Genomic DNA, 23,620 nt, shown 5'->3' with positions numbered 1-23,620 from the left:
TGAATAACTGATATCCCCGAATTGCGCAATTCACATTTATTTTATTGTTCTCATATTTTTTTGTATGAATCGTCAAACCGACGTTTACTTCAAGCACAGTACGATACAGAAAAAATCTGATGGAGAATCGATGCTATTCTTCAGACCCGATCAAGTCCTTATTTCTACCGTATAATAGGCTCGAACAGAACACAATCTGAAATCGAAACTTTCTTCTTTTCCAAACAAACATCACTCGGGTAATCAATGAACTCTGTAATGTACGTAACCTTGAAGCTTTCTGAACATTGGAACCCTGGCAACAAATGCGTTTCAAAAGCCTTATAGTTCCAGGAATTGCGAGAACCATAGCTAAAAGTCGTTGACCACGTGTACTGCTTTCGTAATGCTATCACGGAATTTTTAAAAAACTCTATTTCTACAGTCAATTGGTCATATGTATGTTCAATATTCAAACTTTCACCCTTCGCGCGTTTAACTTCCTAAATCACCTTGTAACTCGTTCAAACAACTTCCAAGGATTCGAATACCGAAATGAACTTGCCTAGCCCCACTGAATCAAAACATTTCAAGATTTCTGCAAGGTTATAGATTTACTATTAATTGATAAGTAATTTCAAATTTGTACCGCCTCAACGCAATAAAGCTGCTACTTTTCAGGGAAAACTGACATGCATGGTGAATTCTCATGTTTATATTTTTAGGTCAAGTCGAGAAGTGACTTAATGCATGAACCTTACGATCTACGAAAACAGTCAACCTTTTCACAGGGTACATGATATTGCAGATTTTGAGGCCTGGAAAATGTTTGAACGTCGACAATAGAACGTATAATTTGGTTGCGGGAAGAGATGTTCAAAGAGTACGAGAGTGGAATTATTGAATTAGACTAGGATGGCTATGGAAAGGATCCCGCACAGTTCCTTGTGTACCCAGGCTGTGGCTAATTCTTAGCGGTGAAATTGTAACAATCGAGTCAAAAGGTTCATTATCCGCAACGCGAAAGTGGGCGAATATCTAGGAGGGTACAACCTTCATGGTTGGTTTTTGGAACCGCGGCAACCGCTGCGACGATTACGCGAGCGGGGTATACGTATGATAACACATTCCGTACACACAGATGTACCTGCATAAGGCACTTCACCGTCAAAAAGCCCGGGACGAAGCGTTAGTTTGATACCTTTGATCTAGTCGTTAGGGCCAACGGCCGCCACGGACCCCCGTATAGACCCGTTTATCTCATAAGCCTGGATTTAGATTTAGATCCAAAGCTATTATGCGTCGGTGCGCCGTAGGGTGTGTACGCACACATACCCTGCACGATCTTGTGCCGATGTGCGAGGGCTGCTCTCGCCCTCCGCGTCCTACCCTGCAACCGAATAGATAAACTGCTTAGGCACGGACGTAATTGATCCTACTCTTATATACCCAGCCAGCCTTCGTTCAGGCCGGTTCCTCAAACAATAGCTATAGCTGTACGTGATCACGGATGTATGGTTACGTTTATAGGTGTATATAATGTATATATGTACTTTGTACCCCTTCATTACTCGAGTAATGCTTATTAATTTATAATTACTTATCTTGGCAGACTTGTCTGGTGACACAGGCCTGCGATGGTTTTCCCCTGACAAAACTTACAATAAGTCGTAATTTCGGTAGGTATTAAGCACGAATCTATGAAATAAATATTTAAAAAATTCTATCACGTAAATTTTCTGAGAAAATAGTACATTATGTAACAAGGGAATAAAGTCAGAGATTATTCCCGCAGGCGGCTTTACTGCCCGAGGGAAGCGAGGGCTTCTCTCCTCCTTCGCCACTGAGAAAAAAAAATGCATAAGTCTTCTATGTTATTAAATAGAGAGAATGTGTCATTGAATATTGCACAATTGTGTAATACCAATATCTATTCCCATGGGTAAATCCTTGTTTAATCAAATTTCGAGGCATCTGATAAATTTCAACTTATTCGTCACGATGTCATGATTTGGTTGAAAACCTTCAGAATTTTTGATTAAAGATCGTTACAATTCTTTTGTACGTGCGTCAATGTGATCGTTTCATCAGTTTGAAGACTAGAATATTATTGAAAGTTTATAACGATACATATGGCCGGTTTTGCCAACTTTTTGCTGTTGCATGTTGCAATGCTGTTTATTTTATATCCAAACATTCAGTTCTATATTCATCGTATTTTATTATTTCCCAAAAATCGTTCAAAAATCTGCAAATACGCATATCTTACGTGGAAACAAATCTCGATGTGCTGTAAAGAAACTAGCGCTATATTTTCAATTCAACATACCTAAATACCTAAAAAAGAAGCATTGTTATTTTAAGAGAAAATTGAAAGTTATATTTCGCAGGCCTGAATAACCATTTGATTTCTTCGAACGTTGCGACTCTTCCAATATTTCTGAAAATTGTGCAGAAATCACGCAACGCAACTTTAGTTCACATCATCAAAATACAACGTATTACTTCATACCGTATTCGAAATTGTATAATGTTTTTAATACACGTGTAGGGAAAACTGGTATAAAATGATCACTCAGAGTAAAACGATCCCTTCTTTTTTCTATGAATTTACTAACGTCATCTGGAAAACAACAAATGAAGTGAAGTTCGTATAGGTAATAATGGCAGATGGTGGGCCCGTATTTTCGGTGAGTTATTAACAAGAAATTGGAATGCGTTGTTTTTTTCTAAGATAAGGTTCTTTTTGATAGCCGTAATGAAAATGGAGATGTGTTTGTTAGCATTGGCTATGTAATATTAACATTGCGCTGCCGTTCGAGTATTGAATTGCACAATGTTTTTGTTCGTATTATTTCGTGTGAGGTTATGTTTTGATTCGAAATGTAAACATACCGTTTGGGGTAAAGCGATTCCCTGGTGTGTGTATAAAACGTTCCGGGGATCATTTTACCTCACACAGAAGAAAACAAACAAGAAAAGAATGATACCAAAGCAAGATCTTTCTGACACGGACAAAGATGTTGAGTGTATGCATTGCAACTCACGATATTCAAAATCTAAAAGTGGGGATTGATGGATACAGTACTACCAGTGTAAAAATTAGGCTCATGAACTGTGCACTGGCTTAGTAGACGAAAGCGATACACATTTCTATGTAATGGATCTAAATTGTACGTAAATAGGTTAAAACAAAACGTAACTACCACATAATAAAATTATTTCGAAAAATTGGCGTATTTCAATTGAACAAAATGATCCTTTTGTAACGTTTAGCAATATTATTTTGAAAAAAACATTGGTAACAGTTTCACTCAAAGATTTTATTGTAGCAGTCGTAGAAAAGGAGTCATAGTTTCATTATACATTAATGAAAAAAACATAAGTTCCTTACATTTTAAATCAATGTTGTTGTTTTGTTCAGGAGATCATTTTGTACCAGTCTCCCCTAATCCTTATGAAACACATAATGTAAGTTTTGTATTTTTGGTGATAAATTCTTTTCAGAATCTGTTCATTAGTCAATATTAATCTACCGAGAGTAATTCTCCCATTAGATGTATTAAAAACAGAATTTTAATATATCTCATGATGGTTTCATCGGTGACCTGGTTTTGCATATGGAAAGATATAACAGCCAGTTCGAATGTATATAAATTTTAATAATTTCCGTATTTAATGATTTTATAATGGTCAGCTTTTGGCAACCTTAGTGCCGTATATGGCCATCAATGGATCCATTTGTGCTTACATTCATCACATGTTAATGGAGACCTAGCCGCAAAATATGGTATGTGTTTGGTTATGTTTGACCGCTGTAAAATTTGATTTTCGAACAATTGAATGATAAAAAATTCAATTCAACATTTACCGTAGGACATGTCGTTACTAATCATTCAATCTTTAAATAAATTTATAATATACCAGAAGTAACATGACAATTTACGCATTACATGTCTGGCTACAAATTGTGCCTATAAAACCGCCTAGAAATCGCAGCTTCTTTGATATTCGAATGTTCTGCTGAAAACTCGATGAGTTTCACAAGATGCATCTGTTTTGGCTCATGTTACCTATAATGTAACCGATGTTTCTTGTGCCTGTCACTCTCCTCTCTCTCTTTCTCTCTCTCTCTCTCTTTTCCCTCTTTCATTCCTTCATACCTAGTGTTAAGTTCTTCCTGTACCTTACTTATAGGTTTGGCCAATATCATCATAGATAATAATAAACTCTATTCTATTTTATTCTATTCTATTCCAACTCGAAAGAAATGACTGGATCTGTATACTCTTTTCATTTTATGCCTACACTTTGTGTTCGAAAAGTGAAGTGCGCCCTTCTCGGGTTAAATAGATCTTACTTGACTTTTACCAAGACTGAACTGAGAAAATCTCTCCATGCACAGCTGAGCAAATCCGATAAAAAGATACCGACATTCATTTAGAAAAAGGTTCAAACGAATACTATCTAATACTAAGATTGTACGTAGATTTTGGCAACCTGGAGTGCGTTATTTTCGATTTTATGCTACTTCAGCGAGTTACCCCTGATATTTCTCCAATCTCCACACCATAATTTTCAGGCTCCAAAATACTAAAGTAACTAAAGTTTGCCCTGCACCATTCATCCTTGATCTGTAAAACATTTTGCACACCATTTTCTCCCCTCTGTGTGGGCTGATTACGTTGTAGCATCTTCATGTTGAACAACGGAGCACAGTTTGTTCGTACATAGAGTTGTACTGGTTCTTCGCGAAGAACGAGGACATTCCTCTGCCTGGTAAGCCTGTGTAATGAAATAAACGTCTTCATAACTTTTCCGGAAATAGCGTCGTGATTTAAGTTAGTTGAAGAAAGAACGGACGGTCTTATACGTATATATAACGTGGATGCTCTGTATTGGTGTGGTGCAGAAGTGCACTTGAGAATAATCTCGTTTATCATCGTTTCAATTACTTTAGTCGATTGCTAGATCCTCCATGAGTCAAAATTCAAAGGTTTATCGGTCTTCGATTCATTTCAATACACGAGCTGGTCCACGTCCCTTCACTGAAAAAAAAAACCGACAAGTCACGGTTCTTTGCCCCATTCAAAATATCCGTAGTTCTATGTAAAAAAAAAATATCATTTCAAAGATTTTGAAATTTTTTCAAAACTGGCGGAGTTAGAACTATGTGAATTTTTGTAAACAACTGTCGCACCGCTATGTTTGAAAATTCATATCTCCTAAAGTATTCATCGGAACGGACTGATCCTGCAATCATTCTGTTCGTAAAAGAATGCGCTTTGAAACAAAAAATTTTATTTTGAAAAATAAAAATTTCTTTCAATTTTTTTTTTTACCTTTTTTTTTGATTTCGCTGCCGTTTCCGCGGGACTAACAACAATTCACGGAGATAACTTTTTTCAAATACCTGTATCCTTCACCTTCAATCCTACAAAAAAAAATTTATGGAGAGAATACCTGGGCCACAGAAAAAAAAAACGTCTCGTTGCGCTGTTATTATACTATTCATCAAAGAAAATTGTCTTCGTTACGGCCGGAAGGTGGTTTCATTCGTCTCGTTGCCTTCTCTCCGTCCTCGATACACAATGTATTATTTTACGTCTTTTGCGAACGTTTTGGTTTGGGGTCTTGTTGCAAACTTGGTTCCGACCATTTACGAAAACATGTTGAGAAAATGCAACAAAGTTACGTTTTTTACCAAAGTTTCTCACAAAAAATGTTCTTTGATATTTCTTCAATAATTTTGCGCTTCAAGTTTTTCGGTTTCGTTTATATAATTGCACGATATACTATTTGTCAGTGTGACGGTATAATTTTTTGAAACTCCACAAGCCTTCACATATTGAAAAAAGTGAAAAAAAAAAGTTGTCTTCGAAATCTTTAATTTCAAGGAGTCTGCAGAATTTTTTAAAACGACTGTTATTACGATAAAACTATTTCTGATAACACTTGATAAAACATTGCTAAAAAAATTTGCTTACACAATTTATTTAAACAGTCTGAAACTGTTATTTTCTTTGCCCTTTGAGTCTTATCAATCTGGTAGATTATTTATTTATCAAAGAGAGATTGCTTACAAAAACTAGTTCCAGCTTGTACTACAGTCCTTTTTGCAATACTGTAAATAAATCATTCATATTAGGTCTACACAGCCAAAACTTGAATGATGTAATCAGTTATTCATAAGAAACCAACCGGTATTAAACACAATCCTAAGTGTAAAATGCTGTTTCCTTATAATGTTTATGATTAACTATTTATCGGGTCTCGATCAATGAAATTCGGCAAAAAACAATTTTCTAAAATTATCTATCCGTATGAATTCATACTAATTCCCATACGCAGAAAATGATACGAAGGTATAAATCTTGACACTTCCCGCCCCCTTCCCTTTCAGAATTTCTAATTCTATTTTTCACTCGTTTCTTCCTTCCATATTTCATTTTTGATGCAACGCGTCCCTATGCTTACGTCGGCCTCGTAAAGAATCGAGTCTGCAAGCACGTCACGAGGAGTACAGAATTCCGAGCGTAGAATTATATGCGACGATACCTAGCAGCGTGGAGGAGAATGTCCCCCTGAGTTTCTCGGATAGATTTGTCCCGGGGTTTTAGAATGGGCTGAGAAATCGTTGCCAGCGAGTCAATCGCGGCAGTAAAGCACCCCTTCGGAATGGGGCGCCGAACCGACGTGGGGGGTGAAGCTCTCGTATTATATGGGACCGGTCTCTAAGTCGTCTTTCAGCGTTTGACGGGGTTTCAAATAAATACTACCGTGGGTTATATACGAGGGTGAGAGACTAGGGTAAGAGTGAGGAACCGCGGGGCGAGCCTCGCTTTCTTTTCTCAAGAAGAAGAAAAGTGGGAAAGGGAAAAAATCCCTTCGCGATGCCCAACATCGTCTCCTGCCTCCGGCAGAACGGGGGTCTTCTTTCTCCACCCTTTTGTTGGGTGGGTTTTTCGTGCGTGTACCGAACGAGCTTTATGTCAACGATATTATCATACCCCATTCGAGGGATTTTTTTCTAACCATCGATTTATTTATTTAAAATTTATCGCAATCAATAATTCTACTGCCTTCTGAAATTTGAAGAAGAAATAATTGCTCAATACCCGCTGAAATACATAAATCAAGTACGGCTTGACTGATGGAGAAAACTACATGGTATACATGAGAAGGGCTTTCCGGAATAAGACGTTATAGCCTTCGTTTGCATAGTGAGAAAACTAACTAGGGTAAGACCTTGATCGTAATGTGCAATGTAAATGCTAATTTTAATTTAGTTCATTTAGACCCTGGATTCGACATGGCAAGTAACTGCGTGTGATTTTGTCTTCGATTTTTGACAGTTCAGTTAAAGGCTTTTTTGGAAATCTCAGTAGCATCGGGCGGAGTTTCGACCTGGTTGTGCGGCTAGATGTGTATAAGGGGAAAACTTTTAGACCAAGGATTTCCAGATTTATGACGTAGATCTAGACAAACCAGCGAACGACAGACAAGCAGACGCTTCGAAGAAATCCAGGCATGTGTGGGAATGTTTAGAGTATGCATTTTTAAGCGTTTGAGTGAAACAAAAATAAACCGACGCAAAACTAAATCCCAAGAAAAATAATTTGTGACGAAAAATTGACAAAACATTAAATTATGTTGAAATAAATTCCAAATGTGAAATTTTTGCTATTGAAATTTTTTTGTGGTTTTTTTTTTGTTCGACTTATTATTTCTGACTGATTTGGTACTACTACCAGAATTTTGCGTGTTAAAAGTGGAAGATGTACTTGAGACAAAGGCTCGATGCAACAATAGCTCATGTTGATCTGTTGATAGTAACTTGGCATGTTGACCTTTCTAATCATTCGATACAGATATTAATTCACGGATCATTTTCACATTTGCATATCGATAGATTAAACTGTTTAATACACAAAATTAACATTGTAATTCTCAAATAGTGTATTCTTACTATCCGCTAACCTTGAAACAATTTGTTATCCGATACGATAATATGATACATGTCAGATATAGCAAAAAAATATATGTCACACATATGAAATATTTTGCGGAAAAATAAATACAACTGCTATTATTGCACTTTGATGTATATTTGACAAAAATGTCCAAAATTTTCGCACCGCAAAATTGTATTGTTGTAACCAACGAATACTAGTGTGCGTTGTCATAGAAAAGCTACTCTGTAATGTCGTAAAAAGTCCGTGTTCCATTTTACGAAGAAAAATCAAAACCAACAGTCTTCCGTTAGACGTTGAGCGGGAATTTATACAGCGGGTACGTATTCGGACCCCGGTGAATAATTCCTATATTTTCCTTATGGAAATTGTAGATATACTGACCAAATTTAAGAGTTTCGTTGAATCGATTTGCCTTCCTCCGAAAACGACTTACACGTTATACGAACAATCTTTCCAACTTGTATTCATTTTATGTGCTCACAGGTCGATTTCGGTGACGTTTTCATACCGCGTGACCTCGACGTGCCGAAGCCACGCGTTCTGCCCGAATTTTCAAGATTCGCACACGGCCTGAGAAGCGGAAACATCAGCATCCTGGACAGTAAAACACTGTACATTCCCAACCTACATTACGACGGTGAAGGACCCGATGCCTACTTCTGGGTGGGCAATGACACCGAACCAAATCCTTTGGGTGTCAAAGTGCCGAACGAAATGGGAAGGTAAGCCGACAAGAGTTCTCTAGACTTACACCTTTAGTTGGTGAGTAAATCTCGATAATGAGCTTATCAATCGACGTGGCCTTGAGCGAGTCCAAGATATTTAAGGTCTTTCTTCTAGGTTACAGGTTTGCGGATCGGGGCTTTAGGTCGTGGTTACCAATTTTGCTCGATCGGTAATCAGACTCGGTCGGTAAAAGTAGAAGTACTGCATAACCTTAATTCAAACAAAAGTCATATAATGCGGTTCATTCTGTCCAATAAGGAGACAAGCAATTTCTGTACAACCACGATACAGACATATTAAAATATAAAAAGATATAGCGAGATTCTGACCATAATTGGAGTATGAAATTTTATCTGGTATGTAAGAATCGATCGTTATAACGCAAAAAAGTATTATCCTGTTGTTATTACACATTCATTGTACAGGGATTTTCTTTATGGTATGCTTTTCTTTATAAAGTTTGGTTCACAATGAATTGATAGACATGCAATAGTAACTCGATGTCTTGTTAATAGTTCAGTTATTGTGACCACCACAGAATTCGTTCAATTATTCTAGCACTGATTTATGTTGAGATAAATAATTGGACTATATCGTTTTCACTCAGCTGTGTATTCGAATCAATCCACTAACAACTGGGCATGGCTCTCCAGGGTTAAAAGTTGTGTTTTGTCTGTAATTCAAGAGTAGTTCAGGGTACGTCAGACTAGAAATATATGGAAGAACGGAGCACGGCAGACCCCCCAATCCGCTAATTATTTTTTGTGGCTTTTAGGCACCGGCTAAAAGTTGTTTTGATCTATCTCGAACAAATTTATCATTATTTTGCCATAATTAAGAAAAGAAACAAAAACATTTTCTTCTGTCCAAATTTTTCGGGGTGTCTGTCGTGCCCTGAAATTCCCTGTTATACCAATTTTCAGACCTGTATAATCCTCGACAATGGAGCTATTCGTTAAAAAAAAAGTCCTCCCACTCTGAATTTTGTGTGAAAATATTTTATCCCAGTAGCGGAATATTTTTTTTATTGGTTCACAACAATGAATTGGTTACGAGACATGATCAAATTAATTAAACAAGTGATTCGTCCGCTTACTTAACGAAAAATCGAATATCAGTTATTAAGTAATGATGACTTTTAATTTCGTTTGTTCTGTGGGTATGGTAAACTAAAGAATATGAACGAATTATTGAATTAACTGATGTTCCGTGGTTTATTAAATGTGGCTGAATCACGAAGTCTGGACAAATATAACGAAAGAAATGTTTTGTGAATTCAAGTAAATTTGGTTTTACTTGTTAACGCACATTATTGTTCTGAGCACTTTTTCAGTTAAATTGAGTGAGCTTTGAAACATAAAAACATGTCTTTCCTCATCTCCGATTCTCATATTTGGTAAAGTCAACAAATTTTATCACTGTAACTATGTGAAAATTTTTTCAATTTTTCAGCCCTTTTTTTCTATCTGTCTGAAATTTATTTTTCCCCAAAATTCTGCGTAAGCCTTCAGTATAAGGGGATCCCCCGATTATGGAATTACGTGATATCAGCGTTTCTCAGAATTCGCTGTAAAATTTTTATGTTTTCCGAAGTTTATTCTACCAATCTTCGCGGAAAGTTTCAGTTACCGATTTAAATATGTACAATTGACCTTCTTCTTGGCAGTTTAGATCCACTGCGCGGATACCAGGGTGAGGACATCGAGATCGTCCTACCTGATAATTTGACCGTCTACGATATCGAATGGCTTTCCGTATGGTGCGTACAATACCGTCACAATTTTGGCCACGTTTATATACCGAAGGACCTCGACGTGCCGCCGGCTCTTGGACAAACGAAGATAACGGTAAATCGAGACGAGCTATTGAAATACAGAACCACAAGAAACGACGTCGTTAAGTAGAGCGCGTCAGGGAGAAAAAGAAAACACAACTCAAACATTCACAAGCCAAAGAAAAAACCATTCTTTAGCTCAGATTTTAGACATCATTTTTCAATGTTATCAATTTTTTAAATTTCTTAATCAAATTTTTGGGTCTCTTCATTGTTCGTGCCAGATTTCAATCGTAGAGGTTTCAAGCAATCGAGCCAAGTATTCTGGTTCTCTGCGACACGTATATTAGGTAGGACTATGCTCAATATCGAGAGTTTTCTTTTTCTATCTTTGCTTGTGGGACAATGATTGTAATTATTTTTTACAGTAGTCTGTTTATTTTCATAGTGTTAGAGGGTATTAGATACTATATAGGGAATAAGTGATTTTCGTTAATAATTATTCAATTTTCTGTATTAAATTCCTTGTCATCAAGGGTGAAACTTTCGGTTTATTGAGTTTTGGGTTCAGACTGACTGTTATTGTCATTTATATATCAATATCAACTTGAACTAATGAAAACTTTCGTTTTCGCACAGCCGCCATGGTGGTATAACCCTGTGAGTACGATGTTACAACATAAGTGTCATTCATTTTTGTTTAGAACGTCAGCAAGATTAGAGAGGGTATTTTTGAGTATTCTAATTCTCTCATGTCAGGGTGAGAGATGATACGACAAACGATTAATTAAGTAGAAGTCCTTATTTGATTCGTCGAGAATAACTGGTTTGAAGTTTCATGGAAAAACTGTTTCTCTTTCAACCTTTATCCATCTCTATTTATCCTTGCCTGAATTTTAATTGTTTTTTTGTTGCATGAGCATCTATACATATCAGTTATTCTTAAATTAGTCAATAAAAAGCCTGTTTCATTTATCCAAATGATGCATTACATAATTTTCCCCACTCCTGTTATATCACTACATAATGTGTAGAATGTACACGTAAGCTTTATTATTTATATGCTAGATGCAAGAAAAATCCAACTTGATATTCGCTTACGCGGTAAGTTATGCTAACCTTTTTTCGTTGTTTTTTGTTTCTTTGTAATTTTATTCACAAAATATCACTGTTGTAAATGAAAATCAGTGCATGCTTCCTTAAGAAGTAATCTGTGGTGGAATACTCAATCTGTTCAAAATATTTCGAATGTTTGAAGAAAATGATGGCCTTAGTGAAAATGTTAAATGTTCTCAAAAATGCTTTGGTTTATACTGCACGAATTCTGAGTAAATTACAGAGCAACGTGGTAATATTACGTAATTTGATAGGAGGTGGTCTTCCGACTAAATAATGGTCGTGATCGAGAGCCAATCAACGCTGCACGGTCGGTAAAAGAGACACCATGCTCAAAACTTGTTGACATTCAAATTAAACAAGCTATACTAAGTATCTGCAGCGTAGGCAATTTTCGATGTTTTCTAAAAATCACAAACAATATAATTTAAAATCAATTTGAAAGTTTTAAAAACAATTTATACGTATTCTATCGGCCATATTAACAATTGAAAAAATTGCCTCAGCTTTGGTTTGACTCGTTATTTTTAAATTGAACTCTTCTTCCACCAACAGCTTACACTGCAGTTATGAATCAACTGAAAACTAATGGTTCAAAATAAATAGCTTGCTGATTCAAGCACTAAAATTTGAATGGCATGAACAGATATGTGCACTTACTTGTTCTTACAACATTTTCTCTTCTATATTAGTATGATAAGCAACACGAAAATAACATGCATGCCTTCGTTATTTTACAGTCAGCTTCAATTTAAAAAAATTTGTTTGCTATGGTTTTGCACCTGTTGTCATTGATAATTTTAAGTTCAAGAACTTGCCAGATCTACATTTATAAGAATAATTTTCACCAATGCATAAGCGCTATCACTTTTTCACTTCAGCTGAACAATATTCACTTTCAAAAGAATTTACTTGATTCTGTAAAATTTATTTTAATCACTATAAATTTGGAACCGGAATCAACAAAAAAATGTCTTCGTCGAACCAGACAACTGCAATGTAGCATTTCGTATTCATTCAACTACTTTATCCAGATCCGTAAGTAACATTTAGTGATTTTAATTTTTCCATGACCGTAAAAAGATTAGTTTCATTCAACAAATTCAAATTCCTCAAATAGAGTATTTAATTGAAACAAACGTCAAATGTCTTGATTTAACTGAACTTATTAGTTATCAGACTGACATGAACCAAGTCCTTGAGTAAAGTGAGGTAAATCATACAATCGGAATCACCTGTACTTGCGAGTAGTATAATAAGGCCTGTTCTGCGTACAGTTTCCGATACTGACATTTTTCAAAAATTTTACTCGCTTCGCAGCTGAGTCGCAACCGCTTTTTTTCGTTGAGGGTATTCCGACTGTGGTCGACTTTATCGATAACTGGAAAAATATCATATCCATTGCTCTCTACGTTAGCATAGATTTTTTTATTGGCTTTCGATGAAACTCCTTACTATCACACTACAGGTCACCATCGTTTATTTTATCACAAGACCGAGACATTATCGACCGTAGTCGACCAGAGTGTGGATGACCCTTACCGAAAGAAAGGGTTTGCGTCTGAGCTGTGAAACGACTAAAATGTCGGTATCGGAATCTGTGCGCAGAACCGGCCTTATTACGCTACTCTTTCGCATCGTTCCTTCTTCCACCATACTTACTACGTAACCTAAATGTAATCTTATAATTGCAACAAAGAAAAAAACTGAAGCGCTGATAGTGGTCGACAAAAAATTAAACAAAATCAAATAAGTCCTATTCGAATTTTACAGACTAGTAGCACGCGAGCCCCGCCAAAGTCAATCTTGACTAACTGCAGGGAAATGCTGAACGACCGAATTCAAGTGCAGTGGGAGATGGTCGGGGAAAACGTGGAGATCCGAGTAACAGCCAGGATACGGGAAGATCAGTACGTAGCCTTCGGATTGTCGGGGATGCAGGGTAAAGCGCAAATGATTGGCGGAGATGTCGCCGTTGTCTGGTACGATGAAAAAACTAAAGAGTTCCATGCCGACGACTACTACATGTCGGATCTCGCGCAGTGCGACGGAATCAAGGGTGTCTGCCCTGATGAAAGAATTCACGGCAAGAACGACGTCGTCCTCCTTCACGGAGAGAGAAAAAATGATCTCACTTCCGGTAAGCGAATATTCAATAGTGGACAATTCCATTTCGACTCGGATGGATTTTTTAACTTTCTTGTCCTACTATTTTTAAAATCGTTCGATAGTATATTATGCAACTAGTTCGTAAACTGCGATTTTACGCACGGGTAGCGATCGAAAGCACGAGTGGCCGACGAAGCAATAATAATTCTGTTTTTCATGTTTGATGTGATCGTAACGATAAACGACTATAATAATAATCAGCTTATACAAACGTATAGAATAAACAAAAAAATGAAAGGAATTCAGAAACGATATGAAAAAACGATATTCAGTAACACATAGGATACGATACGATTATATTATTATTTACGTGAACGCTGTGAGAATACATTATTGGGGTGATTTTACTTTAGCGTCAAATTGGTTAAAGTCGACCTTTGGATTTAACGCACACTGTATCGAAAAGTATCGTTTTACGCACTCATAACAACGTATAAAATTGAATTTTACGCGCAGTATTTGAAAAAAACTTTTCTTAGGCAAAGTGTATACGTGAAATGAAATCATGTCTTCTTAAAGTGAACACGCTGCCTATTATTTATCAACTAATATCTTCCAATTCCGCCATCATGTAGATGATCAGTTTGTGGAAGAGAGAAGGGACTTTAATAAAAAACACTATAAAAATTAGAAGAAATGTAACAAATTCGATGCGTGAGCAATTTTATACAATTCTAATTTATCACAAATTCGGTATAAACAATAATAAATAATTCAAATTTGTCACTTTTCAGGAACTTGTATTGTTTAATTAAAGTTCTTTCTCTTAGCTTTGAAATGTGAGTTCGTTCAAAAGTTACACATGTACATACATACAAGTGGAACGGCACACTTACATTTTAACTAAATTGAGTATGCAGCAATTTTCAAAAGAAAGGTTAACACGAATAAAAAAATATATGTCGTCTCTTTTTACGCGCACTTTTCGTAAAAAAGTATCGATCTGGCTAAGAAGTACAAGATCAATTTTGTCGGATTCAATGTAGAGTTGCCTGTCTTTTTCGTGATACCTAGCAGTGCATGAAATCATTGAAATCCGTTTCAGCCGAGTCGATACTTATTATTTCTGTAGTCTGGATGTCTCACTGATCAGGACATGAAAATGCGAAGTTCAAAATTTTCGACAAGACCCAAGTCACGATTAAACTGAAAACTTGCCTGACTAAAATACAGTTACATCATTCGATAAAGTGGCAAAATGGCAAATTTCAAGAAACTGGTCAAATAGAGAATATTTCCATTTTCACTCGAAATAGCTTAAGAAAAAATGTTGTGCAGAATCAGAAAAAAATCAGACCATTCCCCTTGCCATTGTGTGATCGTTACACAGATTTCCGATAAGAAGTAATCTCAAGTTTTTCTGACCCTTCGAGTTTTTCCGAATCTCAACAAAAACAGTGACTTCAAGGGATCAATTAAATGAAATGAAAATATACTTATCATGGATAAAGTAGTGATATCAACTCGATTCGTGATTTGCGATGTCTTGTGATTGATTTTAAATTCAGTGTTTAAGAAAATTTGTTGAACCCACAGTGAAATACATGCGACCTGTCAGTACAAACGAGCTAGTAATGGACCAGATGATCCCGGACACTGAAGTCAGCGTGATTGCTGCTATCGGGCGTTTGAATTCGAGGGGAGAAGCAAACGCTCACGAAAGCTTCGACAGAACTACAGAAGACATACAAATAGACTTCACTTCGAAAAATGATCATCAGTGCAAGTTCTCGCTCTACCAAATTCCTGGGCCGTCCAAATTAACTCCGTGGCCACCTGCAAAGATTTCCGGAGAAACCACCTTCAGCGCTAGAATCGGACCCACTGGAGGCCTCAGAGGATATTCGGCAATCACAGGTAATCAATTAATAGGTCTAATGCTGAAAATTTCAACAAACTGGGTTTCACTCCCTGAGATGAGATTCTAGGATGTCAAACGAATGTAAGAATTATGTAATTATCGAGGGTCAAAATATAAAAGAAACACGCTACTGAACCTCTAAACTGTTTTCATTGACTTGAAATTTGAACTAACAATCAAGTTTCACGAAGCAAGTCGTATATTTCGAGATATTTGTTTAAATAACATCAAGGATTGGAATTCTTTAAAAAATTTCTTTGCGTTACGATTCAACCCATAAAAATATGAAATTATTTCACAGCTGTGCCGGTAGCGTATAGAACAAAAGCTGTCGTGCAATTTGCAATCTGAGGTTTCAGTATCAAGTTATTCCACTTGACTTGCAATTCATTAACATAGAATTGTAATTGAACAAATTTTTAAGATCTGGTAAATTTTAATTTTGGTAATAATTTTCATAACGATTTTTAATGCATTCAATAGATTTTCCTAATTTGCAAAACCAAAAGTAATCAGTAAATTGCAAATCAAAGAGGAACTTTCGTTCTTCGTTCTACCAGAAAAATTACGAAATTATTTCACATTCAATTAAAAAAATTGTGACGCAAAAAGCTTTTCAAAGAATATCAATTCCTGACGTTATTTGAACTAACATCTAGCATCATGACTAATACGAGTAATCTAAACAAGCAAGAAAATGCTTGTTCCGTAAGACACTATCGATAGTTAAAATTTTATTCAATTATTTTATTTTATACTGCATCATTTGCCTGTAATTTATACGTATTTTAATATGCGTTCGGATACCAAAATATTGTACATGAAAAACATGTCGGTTCAACTACTAATTTTTGAAAGTGAGTTTTAAATTTGACTGTATCTTCTCATTTTCTGAAAAACAAAATCCGCTAGTTAATTTAAATTCGAAGAAACTCATTTTTCAAAATGTACCATCTACTTTGAGGTACAAGCACAAAAATCGTCTGAGAGACACGGTAAAAGAAACTACATTTACCATGCGCTGTACACTTGGGGGCAATAAATCTGAGACGTCTAATTTTTTACACTAAACAGTTATGTTGGCAACACAGAGAAACCTACAGCGCCACAGTCGGCTGAGCGTGGTACAAACTCAATCTCAATAAACATAACACAACCCATGACCGTCGAATCTGACCTTAGAATACGTGTCAATCCAACAAGTCATCATCGCCGCGGTATTCTAAGGTTAGATTCGACGGTCACGGGTTGTGTTATGTTTATTGAGATTGAGTTTGTTCCACGGTCGGCCGACTGTGGCGCTGTAAGTTTCTCTGTGTTGCCAACATAACTGTCTAGTGTAAAAAATTAGACGTCTCAGATTCATTGTCCCCAAGTGTACAACGCACGGTAAATGTGGTTCCTTTTACCGTGTCTCTAAGACGATTTTCGTGCTTGTACCTTAAAGTAGATGGTATATTTTAAAAAATTTAATATTAAATAATCAATATCCAGTTTGCCAAACATGAGAAAACTAATAACGGAAACTAACCTTTCTTGCTAATGCTAATCCTACAAATTTCAAATGTGATGGAATTCCTTGTCTTATTATCAATGCATGCTGTCGGGGCTGAAAATTAATTATTATACATAGATCTAAATTTTTTAACCTTGGATAATCAGCTTTGATTATTAATAGAAATTCCTACATTCGGTTGACTTTTGTGCTGCCATTGGTTACGTTTTTCTTTAATTACAGGTCAACCGTCGTGGGGCATAGCGTGGTATATAAACGATCTCTTAATTCCCGAAATTTACGTCGAAAGAGGCCAGACGTACACTTTCACCGTCGAAGGCGGATCAGACCCCAATAATCCAGCCAGGTAATATTTTACTCTTAAGTGAAACAATATCGATAGTTTTGGTCTGTCTACTTGTCCGGTAAATTACTCCCATTCGTCCGGAGAATTTCCAAAATTCCCACAGATTCACTGCATGAGACGCACACCGTAGTTTCCACGTTTGGATTTCTCTTGGGAGTGGATTATGATGTCCAAGATTCGAACGTGTTGTTGTTGTTTTTATTGTTGCTAACATTATTTTTAATATTTTTATCATTTACATTATTACGTCTACATATAATTTGGGCTTCGGCGGCTAGTACACATCCGAAACAGCAATACACAATTCTCTAGTACGAACGCGAAAGATAAACGAAGCACTCCGAAGGCTTATAGAAGAAATTAGGCTTCAAGTTATCTATGGTTATTAATAGAGATCGCAGTTCCTTCAACTCTCGCTTATCCAGGTTCGACTGTATATCAAATGAAAACGACAAGAATCAGCATTCCGATTATCTTATTACGAAATATCCCAAGGCAGCCAAGAGAATGAGAAGAAAAATATTTATAAGATGGAAAATCATGACTTACCAGATGCAATTTCAGTTTTTCAATAATTTTAAACATTGAACTACAACCTCAATTTATAGCGCCGCTCGTTCCGACATCTAGTGGCGGAGATATGAACCTTGTGACAACTAGCCCGTCTCTCTTTCCTTAATATCCTGCAATGAAACTTTGATTATTCGAACCCACTATAATTCGACTTCTTTGTAGTAACTGAATCAGGGATCTTGTATAGATTTCAGCGACTCAATATATGCAGGTTCTCTTACTCCATTGAAATCTGGAAAAATATTTCTCATGCATCCAAAGTGCTCCTGAAATATACAAAAATACCAAATGAGCAGAGACGGACATTCAACTCTTTCAAATTTATTATCCTGCTTCTTCCACATACCGGGCCTAAAATTCGCTGAGAATGTGCACGGCTCTAAGTCTATGTAGCAAATTGCTGCGTTTCTTATCCAGGTATCATCCATTCTACATAACCGATAACCCTGAGGGTGGCTTCGGTCAAAGAAACTCGGCTGACCAAAAAAAGCAGAAAGTTTACGCCGGGGTGGCATGGAACAGGGATGATGAACCATACCCCACGGCTGCGGGACGGTACTGCGAATGGGTTCACAAGACCATCGACATGAGCGAGGATTCGGAAACGTTTGAGAGCTTTGCTGATACCCTGAGGCTCGAGTGCCAAGAGGGCGAACCTGCCGTCCTCACGTGGACGGTCCCCGAAGACGCTCCGGACTTGTTGTACTATCAGGTCAGTTTTAACATGGACACAGAGGGGCCTTTAAAGGGTCATCCCAGTGTAACGGGTCGAAAGACGGCTGATTTGCGCGTGTTTTTTTTTTTTTTTTTTTTTTTTTTTTTTTGGGGGGGCGATTAAAACACGCTCACCAATCTGATTTTTTTATGTCAGACCAAAGCACTCATGAAGATCGGAAAATAGATTCTTAAACGTTTATATTTTTTACATTGTTTTTAACGGTTGAAAATATCTTCGGAAAAAAAGAAATCCTCACGGTGTGCACGGTGTTGTGACCGTGAATATTCTCTGAGATAAAATTTGTAAAAAGATTATTAAACAGTACGAAAGCCGCTATCGTACTATGGAGGTTTCTAGTTTCTATCGAAATTGACAGAATGGCGACGGTTTGAAAAAAAGTATCTAATGTAGTCCATTTTTTCGATAGTCTTAGGATTAAAAAAATATGAAGATTTTAAAAACAAAAGCTTCCATAGTAAGATAATGGCGGGAAGAATGTTGTGTCCAAATTTGAGACGGATAAATTGAAAACTCTTTCTTTGGGAGTGTGCAACGTTTTTTAAAACTACGTTTCGAGAAAAACACGCTTAAAGTTTCGAATGTGGAATTTTAATATGAATTGTCTACTAACGATCAATCGGCGATGCTAGGTCCACACAATGTCCCGTCTGCACTATCGTATAATGCAAAAAGAATATACATTGTTTGAAAATTTTGCAGTAGGATAATCCCTTAAAAAACAGACTTGTTCGAACATTTCTAATTTTTTTGACGTCCTATTTCGCGCTTGGCCGTTACTTTCAAAACGATCATTTTGCATTGACGAACAAACGATGAATAAAAAATTTTATTCACAGAAGATTGAATGATCATCAGGTTGAAATGATACGGTAGGCCAACCGATATTTCAGTTTTTATACGGTGTATCGTATTTCAGAGAAATACTTACTGCTACAGAGAAATCACATGAATATTTCGCTGCAACGTTTTCAGTATTATCTATTGATTTCTCATAGTTTTTCTGGCGTATTAGGTTAGAATAAATATTAAAAAAAGAAAAGTATATGAATCATTCATACATTCGACATGTTTTACTCAAAGAAGTAATTTCTCTGGTAACTTCCAACATTTTACGCTGAAAAATATTGTTATCGATTGGAATTAATAATCGTGCATCTTTTCATGCAAAGCTATTCAATATCAACACAGAATCACACTTTGAAGTAGGAAAGACATTGCACTTTTGCAGTACGTATGAAAAACGTTCAGACGAACCCAGAGAAATTACGACTTTAACGATTCTTTTTTCTGAAGGACACAATACATCAGGCATTCCCAATATTAAAACGAGACCGTGAATGGGGTTCTAATGGTAACATTTAAAAAGATACTCAGTAATTTATTTCAATCGATAATATGTAGTTTACACCTGCCAGAAGAATGAAGACACACAACTTGTATGGCAGTAACAAAATTGATGGCAGTAGCAATCGGTTGATTCGATAAAATAAATCCCTATAATTATATTGCCCTGAAATCTATGCCCGCAATTAATTACACCTACCGCGCGAATATTGACTCATTTTCATGCTCCCAGAAAAATGACGGATAGACGCGATGTCAAGATTCCGTCTTTTATTGTACGGTATCTGTGGCACATAATTTTTTTTTATCTTTAAAAGGACAGTTATAAACATCGATACGGCTAAAAGGATATTTATAACCTCAATATTGAAAAGTTTAAAGAGCCCTTTCAGTCAGTTTTAATGTATATACCCAACTTGATAATAATAGGCCAGAGGAATGACTTTTAGGGGACAAACGCAGAAATAGAATGGTTAACATAATTTTAAAGAAAACTTTTATTATAAAAAAAATCATTGTTTCGAGAGCATAATTGAATGACGTTAATATTTTTTGTCAGCAGATATTAAAAATCGAACAAAAGTTTGGCGAACCGGAAATCAGCAGCAGAAAAAATGACAGAGAACATTCAAATAATAACATTTTGAAAGTGTACTATTTTGCTCGAACCCAATGGGAGAAAAGCTACATTATCTAAACTTTTAAATCTTCGAAAACACTTACTTTCCCGTAAGATAGTGATTTAGCTGTGTAGGCATTAAAGGGTTACGATTCTAAGCTGACAAAATCAAGGTTCAACAAAAACATGAGATTTTTGTTGAGTAGGTATGAAATCAGATTTTTAACTACGTAACATATAATATAATTATGTAAAACAAAACATCTCGAGATCTCAAAAAATGTACACTTGCTTAAATTATTCGCATCTCTCTCTCTCTCTCTCTCTCTCTCTCTCTCTCTCTCTCTCTCTCTCTCTCTCTCTCTCTCTCTCTCTCTCTCTCTCTCTCTCTCTCTCTCTCTCTCTCTCGATCCCTACGTTCAATTGAAACATGGTTTGTCTTTACAATGAAACTTTAACATGAGGGATTTATAATGATATTCAATAAACTTGATAAAATATGAAAGATCTTACTAAACCACTTCACGATTACAGTGTTATTCTCACAACAACTTGGGATGGAAAATTCGCGTGGTAGACCCTGGATTCAAGCTTCAGAAAAATGGGAACCCAGCAGTCATGTTGACATCATTGCGGGCGGCAATTATAATGGTAACAAGTATTTTGTCATTTTTAAGATGAAGAGTTAGCACGTAAATACGGCTGTCTAGTTCCAATGAAAGTTTAAATCAAACAGTGAAAAGTAACAAATAAATCTCAATGAAAGTTCTAGAGGTGCTTCGTGCATAGAGCATCGGTTGTAAAGTAATATAAATGATACAAGGTTGTAAGAAAGTAACTCATCTTTTACGAGTAAAAACAAAAAAAAAATTTAGGTGCATATATATTGGTAACTTTGCCAACGGAAGGTAAACAATTTAGATGCAAACATTTTTATCTTGCTCAGATCTATGATGCGTTATCTGATGTACTAACAAGGGAAATACCCTATATGTGCCTCACCGATTTTTTTCATTCTGCAATACTTTGTTGTACCTCGAAAACATTGGACACCAATTTTTTTCACGCGCTGATTCAGCCATTAACGAGGTAAAAACTACCCTTCAAGTTTACAGCCAGAAATTAATTTTCTATATGATTTCTTGGTAATAGCGCCTGACATCTTTTAAGTAAATCAATTGAACATTATTCATTATCACTAGGAATCACTATCCTCAGGGGTTGCATCCCGTATTGTTTCGAGGTAAGCTTTAGGGGTGATCTTTACCCCTGAAACGGCTGAATTAGCGCTCAAGGAGACTCGTGTACAATATTTATCGACGTACTCCAACGTATCGTAGAATGAAGAGAATTGGTGAGGTACCAACATCTCGGGTATTTACCTGGTAAGATATGAAAATCCCCTAAATTGAAAAAAAATTTCTGCATTTTTGCGTTTAGTTTCTTAGCACCTTCTGTCGATAGAAAAAATTGATCCAACGTGAATTGGCGCAATCACAAGTTTTACAAACATTTAACTCACAATCCATAATCAGATGCGATATCTCACGGCCATGGGGGGAAGGGGGGGTGGGGGGGTTTAGCTATTGCTGAAAATTTACCTAAAAATAAATTTCATATTCGAAAAAATCAGGCCTCTTTACATAAAGAATATCGTTTGTTACATTTTTTTCGGCCGCAGAAAGTGCTACAATTCTGAAGATACGAATTCAGTGTAAAATTAAATCAAACCGTTTCTCGTCAACGATACAGTCGAGAGATCTGACAATTCAGAGATTTTCACATCTTCATATCACAATAACACATCTAGATTGCAGTCAAATGACGTTATAATAACTTATCGTTTACCTGTAATTTGCGAGATTGCCGATATTTATTATATCTATTATATATATATAATATATATAATATTATATTCAACAGTTTACTGGGAAAAGTAACTGAGGTAAAAATTTTATTGAAACGTAAAAACGTAGTAACGGAAAAGCGACAATAACAATATTGAATTAATATTATTATTACGAAATGTTTGACAATAACTATGCAATTCAAACAGAATTGGAGTGACAGATAAAATTTTGACAATACAAAGTTAACGAAATAAATATGTATATGTATAGGTATATATATAAGTATAAATAATAACGTGAAATCACGTTACTTCCAGACTAATAAAATTATAGAACAGTTATATAATATTAGATACAACAAGTAATTTCTGAAAGTTTTCGATTACCCATTGTGTCGTCATATATTATATATACCTATATACATATATAATAATGTACAATCGCATCAGGATTGAGTGAAGCGAATGTAAATTTTGCACAAAGCTATAGTTAAATCTACGTATACATAGGTATATGTATGTAAAAACATAAATTTATCATATAGAATGTAAGTATAACGTTATATTATATTATAACAAAATGCTGTCTATTTGACAATAATTTACACTAGATTGAAAGTAGATTATATAAATACAATATAATATGTATATATTATGATATATACGTATATATAATATATATATATATATATATACATATACATACATGCATTTAAATATGTTAAGTGTGAATATAAAATGTACAATATAATACGTAAACATATTTGCATGTGTGTATACATAGGAAAAGAAAATAGGTAATAACGCATAAGCCAGGAGTAATCTAAAACCCGAGACAGCTAAATGGTTGCTGTTATAGTTGCGTATTAATTTGATGAATGTATAAAATACAGTACACGAGTAGAATTTTAAATGCGCGAATTATTTTGAAAAAAATAAGGTTTCAAACAGACAGCACAGCTGGGAACTGGATATATTCAAATGAAAATACTAAACAGTAAAATTATTCGAAATAATTAAAACCCTCTATTCG

General features: G+C 35.7%; 1 protein-coding gene across 1 annotated transcript in view; it reads left to right on the top strand.

Annotated features, from left to right (window-relative positions):
• The window catches only part of LOC124210800 (protein Skeletor, isoforms B/C), a 70,586-nt gene extending 48,307 nt beyond the window's left edge, over nucleotides 1-22,279 (top strand). The window contains exons 5-12 of the mRNA XM_046609164.2: nucleotides 8,439-8,677; nucleotides 10,348-10,528; nucleotides 11,095-11,115; nucleotides 13,345-13,711; nucleotides 15,277-15,597; nucleotides 17,340-17,463; nucleotides 18,454-18,748; nucleotides 21,273-22,279. Coding sequence (XP_046465120.1) covers nucleotides 8,439-8,677; nucleotides 10,348-10,528; nucleotides 11,095-11,115; nucleotides 13,345-13,711; nucleotides 15,277-15,597; nucleotides 17,340-17,463; nucleotides 18,454-18,748; nucleotides 21,273-21,419 — 1,695 coding nt within the window. The 3' untranslated portion in view covers nucleotides 21,420-22,279. The remainder of the gene's footprint in view (nucleotides 1-8,438; nucleotides 8,678-10,347; nucleotides 10,529-11,094; nucleotides 11,116-13,344; nucleotides 13,712-15,276; nucleotides 15,598-17,339; nucleotides 17,464-18,453; nucleotides 18,749-21,272) is intronic.
• Nucleotides 22,280-23,620: the final 1,341 nt, after the last annotated feature.

The sequence above is a fragment of the Neodiprion pinetum genome, chromosome 1, assembly GCF_021155775.2.
Source record: "Neodiprion pinetum isolate iyNeoPine1 chromosome 1, iyNeoPine1.2, whole genome shotgun sequence".
NCBI classification, from domain to species: domain Eukaryota; kingdom Metazoa; phylum Arthropoda; class Insecta; order Hymenoptera; family Diprionidae; genus Neodiprion; species Neodiprion pinetum.
This window is presented reverse-complemented; position numbering and strand designations above follow the sequence as displayed.